This window comes from Vipera ursinii (genome assembly GCF_947247035.1).
Source record: "Vipera ursinii genome assembly, chromosome: 13".
Taxonomy (NCBI): Eukaryota; Metazoa; Chordata; class Lepidosauria; order Squamata; family Viperidae; genus Vipera; species Vipera ursinii.
The window spans coordinates 648,929-667,117 of record NC_139526.1 but is presented as its reverse complement, the minus strand read 5'-3'; the positions used below and the strand labels follow the sequence as shown (position 1 = coordinate 667,117).

The 18,189-nt window shown below is 45.0% G+C and overlaps 1 protein-coding gene across 1 annotated transcript; it reads right to left on the bottom strand.

Annotated features, from left to right (window-relative positions):
- Positions 1-827: 827 nt before the first annotated feature.
- Positions 828-5,163, bottom strand: GFER (growth factor, augmenter of liver regeneration; the record flags this gene model as incomplete). Its single annotated transcript, XM_083373194.1, has 3 exons — positions 828-2,427; positions 2,660-2,862; positions 4,990-5,163. 3 exons carry the CDS (start codon positions 5,161-5,163, stop codon positions 2,265-2,267), a joined length of 540 nt encoding a protein of 179 aa, XP_083229320.1. The 3' UTR covers positions 828-2,264.
- Between the last annotated feature and the right edge of the window lie 13,026 nt (positions 5,164-18,189).

Here is an 18,189-nt window from a genome sequence, read left to right as displayed (position 1 = left end):
TGCAGCATAACAAATTGACAAAAGTGAAGAGGGTCTGGCAAAACTGTTTTTTGTCAGTCAGTCTTCTGCAGGTCAGGCACAGCTTCTGGGATGTAAGGGAGGCATTCAGTTTTCCTGCCAACAGTACAGAAGCAATTTGCTACTATCATTTTCTAGGATGTTTTCTTTCCAACTCAGCCTGGTACTGCTTGGTATTCCTTGCAAGTTTGTCTTCAATTTGATACATAAATCATCCTTGAATGATATTATCTGAAGAGATACAGTAATATCCTGACTCCAACACTAGTAGGAAGTATAACATTGGGGAAACATTTACTTTTAAAAAATGGAGAGGAAAACAAATGAATATTTACTTTTATTATTTGGTAACAAGCACGAAAATAAATTCTGAGACATACTGCTAAGTTTGTAAGCCACCCTGAGTCTTCGGAGAAGGGCGGGATATAAATGTAATAAAAATAAAATACTTAAAATTGCCCTCATCAAATGTATTTAAATAATTGTTTTTACCCACGGAAAGTATCCCACACATCTGCAAACAAAAATTTGATTTTTATTATCTTAGATACAAAATGTTAGACCTTTCCTTCATCAAACATCCATTTGACTTTAGTAATAGAGCTGTGTAGTGCTTGCCAAATCCTTGGCCGTGGGGCACAGCTGTCCTTTTAAATGTTTCTAAGAAGAAGACCCTTTGACAAGGACCAGATGCCATTTCATCACCAGCTTTCTTATTCCTCTGCTGCAAGTTTCCAGATAGTGACCCAGAGTAAACAGAGGAAGAAAACTGGAGTTGTCCTTCACTGTGCTTTGCACAGCTGCATGTGTATTTTACTCTGCATTAATTAATCACACCTGCTTTGCTTGGGCAAAAAAACTGGACTTTAGCCAACCTCTGTAAAACGAAAATAATTCAGGTTAACATATCTCTTAGTAATAAGATCTCCAAATTTAATAGGTCAGGAAAAGTAGAACCAACACAGAGAAATAAATTCATCAATCTATATCTATAATCAACAAGGTTTGATAGTTACCTTTTCTGTTAAATATTGTATGTCCAAGCCAGTTTCCCATATTCAGATAAAACAAGAAACTAAATTCTTTGAAACCATAAATTTCTTCCAAGAAATAGCTTATCAAAAACTGATAAACATGGTTACCTCTAAACAGTCAATGTCTCCCACATTTCTTTAATCACAGTTTGAATTTCACTGGTGATCTTACACGGTATATTGTGGTATAAAATACAACTTGAAACTTTTCTATCTAAGGAATACACTTCAATATTTCTTCACTCCAACCTTCTGCTTTTCCCCACAAGGCAACTGTTGACAGTTTATTGTAGCCAGCCGGCTCCGCCACAAAACACGATTCACCTTCGAGGTGGTATCTCCGAGCACATTTATTTTCCACTTCCAGGTCATGAGACTTTGGACACACAAAGTTCTGATAGGTAAAAAGAACACTTACTTGAAATGGAACTCAACAATTTACCATTATGTGGAATGAACATAACCTTCACAAGCCCCCATTTCTAAGAGCTGTGCATTTTGATATATAACATGACCTCATGATTCCTATGGGCTTATTTCATTAATCAAAAGTAAATTAATCTAGACTGTCCTCTTTTGTGAGTCTGGCCAGAAGGAAAATAAAAAGGGGATACCAATGCTCACACCTTAAATGAGAGATCCTGCCCTACTGTGTAAATGCTGCAGAAACGTAAGCAGACAGTTTTATAGAAATGTATATTATAGCATTTTAAAAAAATAGAATTAAAAAGTATTATTTTAAGGAGAGGGGGAAAATCTGCTGAAAACAAAAGTGCAAGCAACACAATGAAGGCAAACGATGCTGGGCTCAGAGAAAGGCTGCAAATAGTTGCAGATGGACCATCTCAGATCTCCAGGGATTAAATCAGCACTGAGCTAAGAAAGTGCAATGTCTTCATGTTCAGAATGGTTTCTTCAAACATACTCTAGTCTTCTGAAGGCAGTGTTTGCTGATAGTTGAAATAATTCAAGTGGTCAGGAAAAGAGCACAACAGGTAGAGCCTTCATCTGAAAATTATTAACAGAGATCTGTTCAATATTAAATTTTCAAAACCAGAAATTGGAAATACGTATCAAAACCCTTTGCCTGTTTCCATCACCTCCATTAATAACAAAGCACAATTTTGTCTCTAGGAAAGGTCCATAATGGATTGCTTTTGGGGTGTTTTGTTGATTTTGTTTTTAATCAAGTTAGAAAAATATCCAGAAGATCTAATCACAGGATCCATCCTTCCATCCATCTCGCCATCGTTGGTCTACAAGAGAGCAGTCAAATTCAGGCTTTCCCAGTTTCTTATTTACTTCATTATGAATCCGGCAAAACCACTGTGTCAAATTACGTCTGTTGCTGGCATCAGGTTGATTTTTTCGTAGTCTGTGTCAAGAAAACCAAATGCACCTTTACTTCTTTGTTAAAACACACACAGGTATCTTTTAGTTCATTGTTAAAACATACACAAGTCTGCTTAATTTTCACAGAATAAAAAAGTCACAGAGGTAGAGTTTCTACTATGCTAAAGTTAAATCACCTCATAGCAGAAAATTAATTTCTTTAAGGCAAAGGATACATAAAATTCAGGCATTCAAAAAACAACAACAACCCTCACCTATTCCTGAAATCTTCTCCACATTCATCACAAGGAAAAACTTTAGAAAATAATTGAATAAACTGTATCATTTCTTGCTGCTGAATTTTACTGGGCCGATCAGGATAAAATGCTGCCATCGTGTGTAGAAATGACCATGAACATCTCCCTAGTTCTTCTCTGTCTAGGGGGCAATTAGATGTTGATTCCTGGACACTTGTTTCCTAGTTAGAAGAACACAGCATGTGAGAAAAGGCAGACAAGTTGCCTATACGTTATGCAAACTTTACGGTTTACATTTTACTGTAGCTAGGAACATGCAACAACTTAAGCAAATTTCACAATATAGGAGATTTTTGGTGGAGCCTGAAGCAGGTTCGCAGAAGATTAAGTTTGACAGGCAAGTTTACTTCCTCTTCCTTCTCCTCCTCTGATTCAGAAAGCTCTTCTCACAGTCCTGTTCCAGGACACCCCTATGTGGGAAGTCACCCCCCCAGAGACGGAAATATTAAAAAGGCAGAATATTATATTTCCTCAAAGGATCTTAAAAAGGCAGAGAAGCATGCCCAGTTTTTCTTAATAGCCCCAAGTCTCCCTCCCCCAAGCAGAAACCAGCTCTGTAGAAATGCAGATATGATAATCAGTTCAGAAAGACAGGCACCAGGAAGCTTAGGGCTGATGGGATTAGAAAGTCAAATATCCCTCAACCCAAAAAATCCAACACAGGACATAGCCATCAGCCACAGCCCCAGGGAAGCAGGATATGACCTTTAGGACATAATAGGATTAACCCACCGCCATCATAAAGAGGAAATGTAATAAAATAATTGTGAAACAAATGTATCCTTGTCTTTAGGACAGATGCTGATCAAAGTAGCCATAATCCTGTTAGCGTAACTACACGTATTCCCCAGTGACTGTCTTAAAGAGGAATGTACCAAAGTCCTTGTTTAAGCAAACATAGTCTTGTCCTTAAGGCAGATGATGATTGGGATAATTATATCCTGTCTACACGTACTACAAGTAATTTTCTTCTGTAAACTGTCTTCGGATAAGAATGTGTAGAATATTAACCACATAAGTTACAATGTATAACAATGTATAACAATGTATAACTAGAAATTAGAGGTGTATAAAAATGTCTGTTTATGAGCCCTTCGGGGTTCAGACTTTTGCTTTGTTCAAGCCTTCTGAACCTGCGCATTAAACTTTTCCTTTCCTGAAGAGCTGGCGTGAGTCTCTTCTTTCTACAACAATCAGAATAGCAGAAAGGCACACTGAACCTCAGGTCAAAGTTCATGCCATAGGAACAACTCCAAACACAAAAGCAAAGAAGGTATAAAACCCACCACTCCCTGCTCCATGTGGTCAGCTTTCTCAGAGCCATGCTTCTGTCTGGCTTTGCTCTTCAATAAACTACAACCTTCTTTCTAAAGCGGTCTCCATTTTGTTTATTCCCAGCTTGGATTGGACCCTGATGAAGATTTTTCTTTCAACACCTACATCCCCTTTTAAGAATCCTCCCAACAAAAGCCACACGCAAAAGCTGATTCCCACAGAAATATCTGCAAAACTTCTACCTCCACTGAAATTGGCAGCATTTGAGAGGCTTTTTTTTTGTGACATGAACTCACCCCCAGTTCATGTCACTGGGGGGCATTTTGAGTGCTCTGCAACAGGGTGAGCTCCCGTCCTCACCCCACCTTACGCCCATCTAGCAGTTCAAAAGCATGCAAATGCGAGTAGATTAATTAGTTGCTGGGAAGGTAACAGTGTTTCACGCGACTGGCGCATAGCCATGCTGGCCGCATGACCACAGACAAGGCTGGCCCGGCCAGAGCTGAGAAACGGAGATGAGTCTGTCACCCTGCAGTCAGACAGGAGTGGACAGCGAAACCTTTACCTTTTTGCTTCTTTTGCCTGTATCAGTCAGCAAAAAGGAGTAAGGAGTAAAACCTAGAATTATGAGTTCTACAAGGGATCGTGTATGTCTGTGAGATAAAACAGCACCATGGAAGCTTATTTATTTTCTTATGAAATTCCTGGTATTCCCCCCCCCCGCCCCATATTGGCAGTGAGCGGGCCTGGATCCCCACGGAGCGGCCCCGGGGGCGCCCTCTGGCGGCCATCAGCGGTACCTCTCGCCCAGCCTTCAGTGCCAAAGGTACACGACCCCCCCCCGCACACACACACACGCACACACACACACACACACACACACACACACACAGCTACGCCCATTCAGCCTCCAACCGGGCGGTGGGCAAACGAGCTTACCTCTGGAGAGACGTCCCTCCCTTTTCAGCCCGGCCCCACCTCAGCCCCAGCAGCCCGGCCACCCACGTCCTCACCGGCCCCGCCTGCTTCTTCTGCTCCCGCATCCAGCTCCTGAAGTCCGTACAGGCCCGGCAGGGCGGCTTCTTCGGCCTTTTCTCCTCCGACGGCGGCTCCTCGTTCGCGGGATGCTCGCTCGGAGAGCCCGGGAAGGGGAAAGCGCGCCCCGGGCTAGCACTGGGCGCCGCCATTTTACCCGCGCGCAAGGCACGCTGGGCCGGAGGCGGCTTGCCCGGGCGTGGACCGCCGCCGTTACCATGGCGACGGGGGAGCGGAGGATCGGATGCAGAAATTGAGCATCCCCGACCCGACCGAGCCAAAAGCTCCTTTTAATGGCGCGGCAGAAGGCCTAGGCTTAGGCTTTCACAGAAAATTGGAAAGTTTTGCGCAGAGGCAAAGCTTTCTGTGCCCCTGGTTTTACAGACCAGTTGGCATCGTGCTTTGAAAAGTTCGGATTTAAGGTTCAGATGATGTATCGGCTCCTAACACCTTGATGTGGAAGTGAAGAAAGCTGCCTGCAAGCTCTGCTCTTTCCTACTTGCATCCTGAGGTTGTACTTAAGTGCAAAAGTAGCAGAGCTGGTATCACAAGACTTGGAAAGCCGTTTCTTCATTTGTGGATCTCTATGCATTCAGAGGGCAGCAAGGGTGAGCAAAGGACTGAGGGCCCGAGACCCCAATCTTGAAAGTACTTCATTTAAAAAGGAACATATTCTTTTCAATTCTTTTCAGTCTGCTTTTGTTTTGTCTGCATAGAGAAACTCAGGAAACTGCCAGCAGCTTAGCTAGATCAGATCTGCACGGCTGATGAGGAACGGTGGAAGCAGATCCTACAGAGAAACCAGAGCTAGATGCACAGGATGCAGTTTGAACAGTACCTAGAAGCTTGTTGCAGCTTTGGCTGAGGGGCAAGCAGGGTCTGGGTGGTATAGGTCATGCTAAGAACTTCTGAACAGCACGACTTGTACATGTGCTGTTCTACACTGAATCGCATTACTTATGCACCTGCTATATCGATAAGAAATTTGTAACCAATTATTGTATTGCTGTTCTGAATTTCCTGTATCTTGAGGTATAAAAATAGAATGCCAATCCTGCTCAGTGCTCCTCCAAGCTTCTTTGCTAACAGAGAGTCCCTTTGCTCCTGATCAGAAATAAAGTGATAAATTTCCACTTTCTTCGACCCTACATTGATTGGCTCTTGCGCTGCGTAAAGAAACCTCAGACTGGCTGTTGGCAAACAGAACCAAAAAGAAGACTTAGGGAGATGAATGTGAATAGCCTTGAGAGGGCTATTGAAGGCAAGCTGGATGAGGAATCTGTTAAAAACTCCTTGAGTACTTAAAAGGTCACCCAGGAGGTCAGCACCAGATTTCTTTCATTCTAGAATGAAGGATCCAGGATAATGGATTTAAGGTACAGGAAGGCATTGTCCACTTGAATTCCTAACAGACCAGTTGGATAATAAATAACCCAGAGGTGGGGGTGGGGAGAGACTGCTCTCTGTTGGACGTGAGGCTTTGGCTTGGCATGTATTGATGTCAATGATCAAATTAGCAATTCCAGTTTCAGAAATTTGTGGTTGAGCTCATGCAGTATGCCAGCACTTCATGTGGTTTACATGGTTTTAGCTTAGCTGTGTGTCAACCAATGGCTGGTGGGTATGGTCTGATCCCAACCAGTTCACTTACTAGTATGTCAACGCTACTAACATTGAATGTTATTGCTTGACAAGAGATGAAGAAGTAGCCATTTCATATGTTAAACTTGTGTATTGCTTTAAGAGATTGGGAGGGGGGAAGAGGAGGATTGTTCCTCAAGGCCATCTGAAATAAAAGAAGATAAGGCCTTGGCGGGTTTTCTAATGGAAGGGAAACTGATTCTTTAAATTAATAGGAGAATATGATTAATGACAAAATTAGAAAGGTGGAGAATTGTGTTTTAATATATTGTGCAAGGGGGCGGAGATTTCAGATTCCAGCTTCCTTCGAGCAAGCATTTGCCGGTGTATTAGGCTAATAAAGGACTTTTAAGGTAAACAATGCCTCAGAGTCACTTGAAAAGTCCATACGTCGGAAACTTGACATAGTATTTATCAAATTTCAAAATCGCCTATCTGCCTCACAAAGGGACTCAAAGAACCCTATCCAGGTAGCTGTAAACAATAGTTTTCAATTTAGCTTGTCAAGACAATTATTTCATGAAAATCATTTAGATCTTCATTTTTTCCAACTCCCTTCTTTGTAAAACAATATGGTTTTTAAAAGGCAACTGGATTATGTTTTTTCCTTGAGGAAGACGTTTCGCTTCTCATCCAAGAGGCAAAGAGTTAGAGGTTTCCATTAGTTCACTTAAATTGTAGCCCAGATATGGCAGCTGTACTATGGAATTGCTCTGACTACAAGCAGTCCTTGTTTGGCTACTGCATTTGAGACCAGCAACTTGATCATTAAGCAAAGCAGTTTCACTAAATGAAACATCTCAATTTTATAATTTTACTTCAGCTTTTCTTTGATTTACAGATCTGTGAAGTTCATCAATACAGCCGTTGGTCCCAAAGCTACTTTTTCATCACCATTGTAGCTACAGAGGGTTGCTGCGTAGGCAGTCACTACTCAAGGATTACCCGTAAAACCTGCAGGGCAGTGGTGTCATTGCCCCAAACTGGCCACCCTACAGTATTTTGAGCTGAAGCTATGAAATTATCACCCCAAGCCTTAAAATAGGCTTAACCCATAAAAAACAAAGTAATTTATCTGAGGGGAAAAAGCGGTGCAAAGTCACTTGGCATTCTTAGACTCAGGATGGTCGTCCCCACCCCTCCCCCGCCCCTCCCAAGGCCAGCTAGCCCAGCAGCCTGAATAAGGGAGGTCCCAGGTCCATGAAAAGGATGAGCGGCTTCACTTGGCGGCTGGGACTGCCGCGTCTCAGCCCAAGGAAGAAAGAGGATCACGCAAGCAAACTCCTCCCCCACCAATGGCCGGCTTCACACCTCCCTCTCTCTCTTGCCTGCAGAGCAGCTCCAATCTGTGACCCACCAAATAGTTTGGACTTCAGTTCCAACAATTCCCAACGGTTCCTCATCCCCCCCATTTCTATTTTCTGCTTTTCACTCTTACCTCTCTGTTTTCTTTCTTTGGTCTCCTTGGCTTGTAACGTCTATAGCTTTTCCTCCGGACGAGAAGAGACTTTGAAGGTACTGAATATATGGTCGTTCTCTCCTGCGGTGGGACTTTATACCTGGTGCTTCTCCTGGGATGAGGGGGCTTGGCTTTGCTCCTGGTGAAGTAGGGTGAGACATGGGGCTCCTTGTCAGTGGAGGAAGGTATATACGAATTGGCAGATGTGGGAGATAATTTCTTATCTGGGAGCCTCTTCTTCACCCAATAGAACACCAGCATCAAATGGCGCCTTTTCTTCTTGCTTTTCTCTTCCATTTTAGCTGGGCTAAAGGTCTGAGTAGTAGTCATCAGGTTGTCTAAAGTGGAATATTGTTCCTGCAGTAATGCAGGAAATGACCTGAAGGTGACACCAAATCCACCCAAATGTTAACTCAAACACTGACAATTCTCAAACTCCAGTGAGGATATAATTCTTTAAACACTATAAAACCTTGATGTGACCTTAACTGATTGAAAGCCATTGTCTTCTCTCCTCTGCTGACTCCTGTGTATCATCTGGCTGAAATGGGTTGTGTCATAATGGGTCTTTCAGACCTAAAAAGCAGTTTGTCAGCTTGAACACTGTCCACATTCACCAATGAATCCTTAGGCAAAAGGGTGCTCGTTGAAAGTAAGTTTCCACTGGTTAAAAACAAGTGGTTGCAATGCATTGAGCTTTGTTGGCCAATAAATCACTTTAAAAGTATTGGTAGAAAAGCAGGATATAAATTAAAAGTTGAGATGTATAGTTAAGTCATGCTGGTCATTCCATTTTGACGCAACATAAAGTTCTAGGTATCAATAAAATCCAGCATAATCTGGCTTTCGGTTCTAGAATAGAATAGAACTGGAAGGGACCTTGGAGGTCTTCTAGTCCAGCCCCCCGCTCAAGCAGGAGAACCTATACCATCTCAGACAAGTGACTGTTTAGCCTCTTCTTAAAAACCTCCAGGGATGGAGCGCCCACGATTTCTGGAGGCAAGCTCTTTAACCGGTTAATTATCCTCACTGTCAGGAAGTTTCTCCTTGGCTTATTCAGAGATTTCATCTTTCTGGCACCAGTTCTGGAGTTCTAGACTTCTCCCTTTCTGATCTGTCTGCTGTTCTGTTTTCTATATGGTCCCTTTGAGTGTTCAGAACTTCACATTTTTTCAGACAGCCACGTTTGATTTCTTCCATCTAAACTTTCACTATGATTGCAATCATATTTTACAATATTACCTTCCACCCACCTTGAGCTGCTTTTCCTGCCAAGAGATATTTCTTTTTGCTTTGAGTTCATTAAAATCTGTTTTTTTAAAAAATAAAATCCAGCCAAATGTTTGATTACATTCACATTTATTTTCCCTTAAAATTGGTTTATTCCAGGAATACCTGATTACTGTCTTCCAATGCTCCTGTTCTTCAGATTCCTCAGCTCAGTCTTCCCTACTGATTAGCATCACGTCAAGGTTGGTTATTCTCTTGTGGTGCAGAAGGGGAAACCTGTCAGCAGGAAAACCAGGAATTTCCTGGAGGGACCCTGCTTGCCCAGTTAAGTCAAACCTCTCGTCCCCACGACTGCTCCCTGCCTCTGGGAGGGTTCTGCAATCTGCACTTGGAAGGCAGCCACTGCCCAGTCCCATCTTCTTGGGGTGCGGGGGTGGGGGCTCCAAGAGCTGGACTGCTTATAGTTCACGGTACTCCAGGTCCTTCCCAATAATGCTGGCCGGTTCATTGACTTGGATTCGGAGCAGGAACGGGTCTCTACCAGGCATGTACAATTCTTCTTTCTAATTTCTCTGTTCCTTCTGAATGCAGCTTATTCTTTAGCGGCTCTGTCCAAACATGGCAGTCACTCCATCAAGACTCCGTCGCACCTATGAAATCACACTGGTTTTCTCACACTGAAAATTCACCCTCATCTTGTTTATTTCCGTACGCTGAGCGCCGGTCGATGTATAATGAAGGCGGCATTCCACACCCCTAGATAAAAGGTTGACAGCTGGTCCTCCGACAGGAACTAGAGAAACTTCGCCATTAAATGCAAAAGCAAATGAATTTGGGCAATATGCAACATCTTCCCCAACTCCTCCCTTTCTACTAGTTAGGAAAAGATTTTTTCTTTTTTAAAACCAGTCGCTAAAAGTAGTTGGAGCAGAGCTGTCCTAATCTATGACCAAAATAAAGGTTTGGTTTGGTTTTGATTTAACTGGAGGAAAGGTAGAAAATAGTGGGATTTAGCCATCCACCTTCAGGAAGCAGGATTTTCCATGGCACAAACTGCCCCAGAGTAACATCTGCTCCAAAGCAGATCTGTTTTCTAGAGGAACATAGAGTTAACTAAGGACGGTGTTATTTAATTTCTTTTCTGTGTCCTCTAGTAAATGTTTTACATTGTGACAGTTATGTTCTCTGTAAAAACGAAAGAGTGATATAACTTAGACCAGGGGTGTCAGACTCCATTTCATTGAAGGCCGCATCAGCATTGCGGTTGCCCTCAGGGGGCCGGGTGGGTGTGGCCTGGGTGGGCATGGCCTACTGGGTGGGCGTGGCTAGAGTGCGTATGGCCTGCTGGGTGGGCATGGCCAGCTCTACATCGTTGGCATCAAGGGTGCCTATGGGGGCCTGGGCAGGAGTGGGACAGATCTGAGGGTCTCTGGCAGAAGGAGGGTCTCTGGGCCAGGGCCAAGGCAGTGGGGGCCGTTCCCTCACGGCTTCCAGGATGGCTTCGCGGGCCACATGAAACCACTTCGCGGGCCGGATCCGGCCCCCGGGCCTTGTGTTTGACATGTCTGACTTAGACCCTCTGTAAACAGATTACCTTGAAATTATAAGCAAATTAAAATCATATTGTGATCTAGCCAGGATTTTACACATTCCTTTTTCTTTTGGAGACTCTTTTAAATTGCTTTTTGTGTTTTGAGCAATCTATTTTGCTATTAAATGTTTTATATGTAACTATTCTCACTGCTAAAATAGAATTGCCGAATTCTCATTAACCATTTTGCAGCTTGTTCATTTTAATGAAATAAACATCAAGCTATTTTTTGCTACTGTATTAAGTAAACATGCTCCGAACTGAATGTAAGGGTTGACTGGAAATGTGCTGGGTACAACTTCAATTATAAATTATCAGCAGACATTTTCCATAAACACCCAAAGTGGAAAAAAATCTAAAAAAAGAGAATACCTCTTACTCAGGGTGGAATTGTGAAGTTGTTGGTGCTGATGATCTGACCTAGTTGGGTAATGAAATGTCTGCCAGCAAACCACCAAACCAGGCTTGAAGACCAACTGAGGACTCCACAGTGGGAAGATTTAAACCCGGGAACTAGACCACACTGACTAGTCAGAGGATCAGGCTCCCCCTTTGGAGAGGGAGAAACTGAAGAGCAGAGAGCTCCTCCTGGGGCTGAGCCATCATTCCCAGAAGCCCCTGTGGAAGAGGCAGGGAGGGTGGGTGCATCACCATTCACTGGACGATGGTGAAGGACTTGTCATAGTGATCCCCGTGATCGTGGGGTGACCAGATATCTGAAGAGGCAAAGGAGGAGATAGACATTGAAAAGGAAGAAAAAAACATGAGCTAAAAGTAGTGGAAAACTTTTTTTAAAAGTATTTAGGCCTTACATTTATTTTTATTTTTTATTTATTTTAATTCCATTTATATCCCGCCCTTCTCCGAAGACTCAGGGTGGCTTACAAGCTTAGCAGTAGCCTTCATTCTATGTATATGCCTGCTTATTAGGGCTTTCACACACACACCCCAAGCGGCATTATTACAAAGTCAGCTTATTGCCCCCAACAATCTGGGTCCTCATTTTACCTACCTCGGAAGGATGGAAGGCTGAGTCAACCTTGAGCCTGGTGGGACTCGAACCTGCACTGATTGCAGGCAGCTGGTGTTACTTAAGGAGGCATTAGCCCACTGCTCCACCAAGGCTCTGTTACATGCCTATGAAATTACTTTTTCCAGCATCAGAAAGAATGGTTCTTCTATCACAGTATTTTTCCAACAAATCTTTATTTATAAAAACAAATGCTACTGAGAACTGACAATGACGTGCTTTCCAAACTTCATCATAGCAACATGAGTCAAGAGATCCACAGACCTCAATGACCATAGATTTGAAGGGGCTGCAACCTGTCGAGTTTGTTGACAAACAAAGAAAAAATGCAGACAATTTATGAGATCACAATGCAAAGGTTTGAATGAATACTGTTGTGAAAACAATACATTTATTTAAAAAAAAACCTAAGATACTCAAAAAGCTGGAAATACATTCTAAGGCTTATGCCTGCCAGATGGCGAACACGAGGAGAAAAAAGAGTGAGCATCTGCCAACCTTATTCACTCCTCCATCCATGGGTTGGCAGAAAATTATACCAGTTTGAAAACTGAGGTCCCTATTGGTGAATCTCAATGTTGTCTCTAAGGTGCAAGTGTCAATCATATGGTGGATGCAGTGTTGCAACTAAAGTTCCAAATCTTTTGTACATGCAGCAATATTGCACACAGGTGGAAAAGGTGTGGGGCTTTGATTGCAAAGCTGGTCTGCCATTATCTCCCATACTTATTCTGCTCCCCTCCGGATCCCTCTCCTGCTTGATTGCCTGTGTTCCTTCTCGCTGCAATCTCCTGGCTTCCTTCCAAGGAACTAAGGGAGGAAAAATATCACTGTAATGGATTGGGCCTTTTACTTGAACTGTTTCCACGTGTCTTTGAATGCTGTTTGAAACTGCTTAATCAGGGAGTCTGTGTAACGGTCGCAGGCTGCCCAGAGCTGCAGTCTCCAGGACTGCCGTTGGTTGGCTCTGGGGCAGGAATAAGTTCCTTCAAACCTATTGGCTGCCACCTAGTGGCCACCTGTATAAATAGCTGCGTAGAAGCCTTGGTTACTAGTTCAGTTCCTGTTATTCAATAAAGCAATGTTCCTGTTTGAACTCTCTTGTCTCGCCTCCTGCTTGCAAGAAACCCTGTACACAACACTGGTGACAAAGGTGGGATCCTGCTTCTTTGGAAGACCTGAAAGTCACTAGGGGGTGAGGCCGGCCAGGTGCCTGGCAGGGAACGCGTTCCCCCCCCTTGGTCAGCCTATCACGCAATGCTAGCGACCACCAGCCCTGCGGACCAGTCCCAGGGCCTATGAAGAAGCAGGATGAGGCAACAAGAGGCCCAAGTCGTGAAGACTTCCCAAAGATGGTGAAAGTTGGAAAGCTTGAGGAGTTTGAGGTTACTCACCTGGAAAGATGGGGGTCGTACATCTCGAGGGTCGAAAACTACCTCTGTGCCAACCAAGTCGCTGAAGATGGCCTGAAGGCCACAATGCTCCTTTGTGTCTGCAGGCCTGCAACCTTCGATATTGCAGAGAACTTGGTTGCACTGGCACAGCTGGAGTCCATTATGTACGCAGACCTGAAGAAACAGCTCGGCGACCATTTCCAGTCCAGGTTATTGGTGATAGCTTGGAGGCACGCCTTCGAACAAAGAGTTCAACAGCCTGGAGAAATGGCAGTGGAATTCATTGCAGCATTGAGACAAGCTTTTCGCCTGTGCCAATTTTCAGACTTAGAAGAAAGGCTTAGAGACCGACTCATCTGTGGATTTTGGAGCAGAGAGCTACAGCAGAAACTCTTTGTGAAACAGACTCTGTCACTCCAGGAAGCCTTGAAAGAAATCATGGCGGATGAAGCTGCCGCCAGGGCCGTGAAAGCCATGCGGCCCACCAAAAGCACTCAGCACAAAGAGGCTGTCCACCAGGAGGACGCCGAACTTCCAGAAGACGTTGACTGCAACCACGAAGTTGACAAGATACAACGGCACAATGACAAGGAGCCAAGGACTACTTACTAGGCAGTTTCCCTTCCTCAGTGTCCGGGGTGTGGTGTCCGCCACCAGCACGCAGATTGCAGGTTCTGGACAGCCACGTGTCGGGCCTGCAGGAAGACCGGTCTGTAGAAGTCAACAGAAGGACCGCCAATTGGACATTCCAATCAGGAGAGGTACCGGGGCACTGGGGCAGCTTAGTGTAGGGTTTTGCTCCAGCCATCGGAGCGTTTGCCGCACGGGAGCTCGCCGCCCCCTTAAGTTCAAACTGCGACTTCAAGTTGAGCTGCAAGGCGTTCCTTGCAGGATGGAACTGGACACTGGTTCAGTGGTGTCCATCATTTCCCTCGAAACATTCCGTTTTGCCTGCAACTGCAGCAAGAAGAGGGCCAAGCTTAGGCCATCCGACATCATCCTGACTGACTTCCAAAACTCCCGAGTTGCTGTCAAAGGCGAGGCCACATTGGCCGTCAAGTTCAAGGGATTTTCAGGGCCCCTGGATGTGATTGTGGTAGAGGGCCAGCGAACGAGCTTAATAGGGTTTGATTGGTTTGATGCTCTGGGCATCCAAGTCACCGGAATCCACCGGACACAAGTGGCGAACTTGGCATCAGTATGCGAGGAGTTCGCGGATGTTTTTTACACTAGCCTGGGAACGTACAAGGGCCCTCCGATAGCCTTTAAACTTGATCCTGCCATAATGCCTATCAGGATCAAACCCCGCAGAGTGCCATTTGCGCTTAAACATAAAATTGATGCAGAGCTTGACAAGCTAGTTAGTCAGGGGGTACTACAGCCCGTAGATGGGGGTGAATGGGAAACCCCAATTGTCACACAACGTAAGGCCAATGGGGAGGTCAGAATTTGCACTGATTACAAGTGCACCATAAATAGGGCACTTAAGCAGCATGGGTACCTGGTGCCAGTCGTTAGCCACATCTTGGCATCGCTGCAAAAGGGGACTGTATTCGCTAAATTAGATTTGGCATAGGCCTATCAGCAGTTACCTGTGGATGAGGCTACAGCAGCTGCACAAACCATTATGACACACAGAGGGGCTTTTAAAGTCAATCGCCTCCAATTCGGGGTTAGTGTAGCCCCTGGAATTTTCCAAGGTGTTATGGAGCATACGCTCACGGGCATTTCGGGGGTTTGCCCCTATTTCAACGATGTGCTTATTGCCGGTGAGTCCACTGAGGTGCTTGCAAGGAGGCTCAAAGCCATCCTTCAACGGTTCCGCGAAGCGGGCCTTAAACTTAAAAGAAATAAGTGTAACATTGGGGTCCCTTCTACTGAGTTCCTGGGTTTCTGTATTGATGCTGAAGGCATCCACCCTTCCGAGTCCAAGCTGAAGGCCATTCAGCTGGCACCTAGCCCCAGGTCAAAGGGAGAGCTTCAGGCATTCCTGCATCTCCTTAATTTTTACAATGCATTCCTTCCTAACAAGGCCACAGTGGCAGAGCCGTTACACCAGCTCTTACACAAAAACACCCCATGGAAGTGGACCAAGGTTCAAGAAAACAGCTTTAAGGCAGTAAAATCACTACTGTCTTCCAATTCAGTGCTCACTCACTTTAAAGAATCATTGCCTGTATGCCTTGTGTGTGATGCATCCCCTTATAGGGTAGGGGCTGTTTTAAGTCATTTGGAAAGTGATGGGACCCAAGTCCCATTTGCTTATTACTCGAGGACATGGTCCTCTGCTGAGCACAATTACGAGCAAATTGACAAAGAGGCCTTGGCCACTGTGGCCGGGATGAAGAAATTCCATGATTACTTGTATGGCAGGGAATTCACGGTCTTCACTGACCATAAGCCACTTTTGGGGATATTTACTACAGATAGGCAGATGCCCCAAATACTGTCCCCTAGGATGTTAAGATGGTCCATCTTCTTGTCAGCCTACAGCTTCAGGCTGGTTCAAAAACCCGGCAAAGACATGGGCCACGCAGACTGCCTTAGCAGGTTGCCATTGCCACAGATAGAGCCAGATCCAGCTCCACCAGCTCACATTTTGTCATTTCAGGATTTGCCTGAGTTTCCCCTCCATGCTGGGGATGTGGCTGCAGAAACTGCTGCAGATAAGGTTTTAAGTAGAGTGCTGTCCTGGATTCACACAGGGTGGCTTGAAAATAGTCCTGGACCTGAGTTTCAGAGCTACTTCACACATAGACACGAGCTTTCAGCTCACAAAGGCTGCATTTTATGGGGGAGCAGGGTCATTGTCCCCAGTTCATTAAGAGATAGGATAGTTCAATCTTTGCATGAGGGACATCCGGGCATAGTCCGGATGAAGGCATTGGCACAAAGCTACCTATGGTGGCCAGGGTTAGATAAGGCTATCGAGGCTCAAGTACACGGGTGTTACTCGTGTCAGCAGTCCAGACCAGAAATGCCACATGCTCCTGTCCACAGATGGGAGGAAACTCATACTCTGTGGTCAAGGATTCACATCGACTTCACTGGGCCCTTTCAGGGACAGCAATTTTTGATAGTGGTCGACAGCCACTCTAAATGGCTGGAAGTTATTCCTATCGCAAATATGATTACTGCTAGGACCATCCAGGTGCTTAGAAAGCTTTTTGCCACACACGGGCTACCGGATGTCGTAGTATCTGACAATGGGGCCCAGTTCACAGCGGCAGAGTTTCAAGCCTTCTTGAGGACTAACCTCATAAGGCATGCTACATTGGTTCCCTTTCACCCCTCGACTAATGGGCAGGCCGAACGTATGGTGCGCACTACAAAGGAGTCACTCAAGCGCATAGTGACTGGAGATTGGCACCATAGGCTGGCTGACTTCTTGCTTTGCCAGCACACTACGCCTTGCACAGCAACAAGCAAGAGCCAGCAGAGCTTTGCTGTGGAAGAAGGCTCATCACAAAACTGGACAGGTTGCATCCAGACCGGGTGGCAGCAGACACCTCTTACCCAAAGCCTCCGAGCGGGTTGCAAGTGGGTGATGGGGTGTGGGCCTGGAACTATGGGCATGGGAACTTGTGGGTGCCGGGTAAAATTGTGAAAGTCTCAGGCCCCCTCTTGTACAAGGTGGCTCTGGATGGCGGGCAAGTCATTCGCTGCCATATTGATCAGCTGCAGAAGTGGTTCGCCAAACAGCCACAAAGCGAGGACTTCATGATGGGTCCGCTCCTAGAGCCAGAAACCGGCAGCCAAGCAGGGCACTTCACATGCTCTGAGGACTCCACCAGTCAGTACAACAGGGAGGTGGTCATAGATGGGCAAAGTCCCCTGACAGGGAAAGTCAACCCGATCAAGACAGCTGCTGTGCTAACTCTGCTTCTTCATTGGACTTTGGTCTGGGCCGACCTGGCATGGCCAGCCAGAGGGACTCAAGTCAATCCGACTCTCGTGAACTCATGAGTCCTGGTCTACTCAGCCCAGCGGGCAAGCTGGTAGACCAGGAGTTGCCTGGATACCCCAGGCAATCTGCAAGGTCGTGCAGACCACCAACATATTTCCAAGATTTTGTTCTTAAATAATTGTAATAGTGCTGTACTTTATTTTCACTATTTTGATAATGTTTGTACATTCTAGAAGGGAGGGGTGTAATGTATTGGGCCTTTTACTTGAACTGTTTCCATGTGTCTTTGAATGTTGTTTGAGATTGCTTAATCAGGGAGTCTGTGTAACTCGCAGGCTGCCCAGACATGCAGTCTCCAGGACGACCATTGGTTGGCTCTGGGGCAGGAATAAGTTCCTTCAAACCTATTGGCCACCGCCTAGTGGCCAGCTGTATAAATAGCTGCGTAGAAGCCTTGGTTACTAGTTCAGTTCCTGTTATTCAATAAAGCAATGTTCCTGTTTGAACTGTCCATGTCCTTCCAGAACTTCCGAGTGCCCACTTGTTTGTAAGACTGCATTTGGGTTGCCCTATATCTCTGTCCCTTTTATAATATTTATTTCATCAGGATTCAATGGTGAATCAAATCAAATGATACTCAAATGCTAGGAAAGATGTAACATTTGGTAGCGCTGTTACGTCTAGGGTTACTTAATTTAGGGAAGTATTACCACCAACTCGTTTGCTGGGAAGTTGCTGATTGGGGCTCCATGTGCTGGTGCTAACAGAGCCAGAGATTTAAAGATCTTTCAGGAATAATTTGCCTCTGAACATAAATCTGAGGCTTCATGCATCAACTGGAAGGTAAATCGAACCCAATTGAGGGCACTATTCATGACTTTTATCAATGGTGCTGCTACGTGGCTTGAGACCAGGCTATGTGAAGG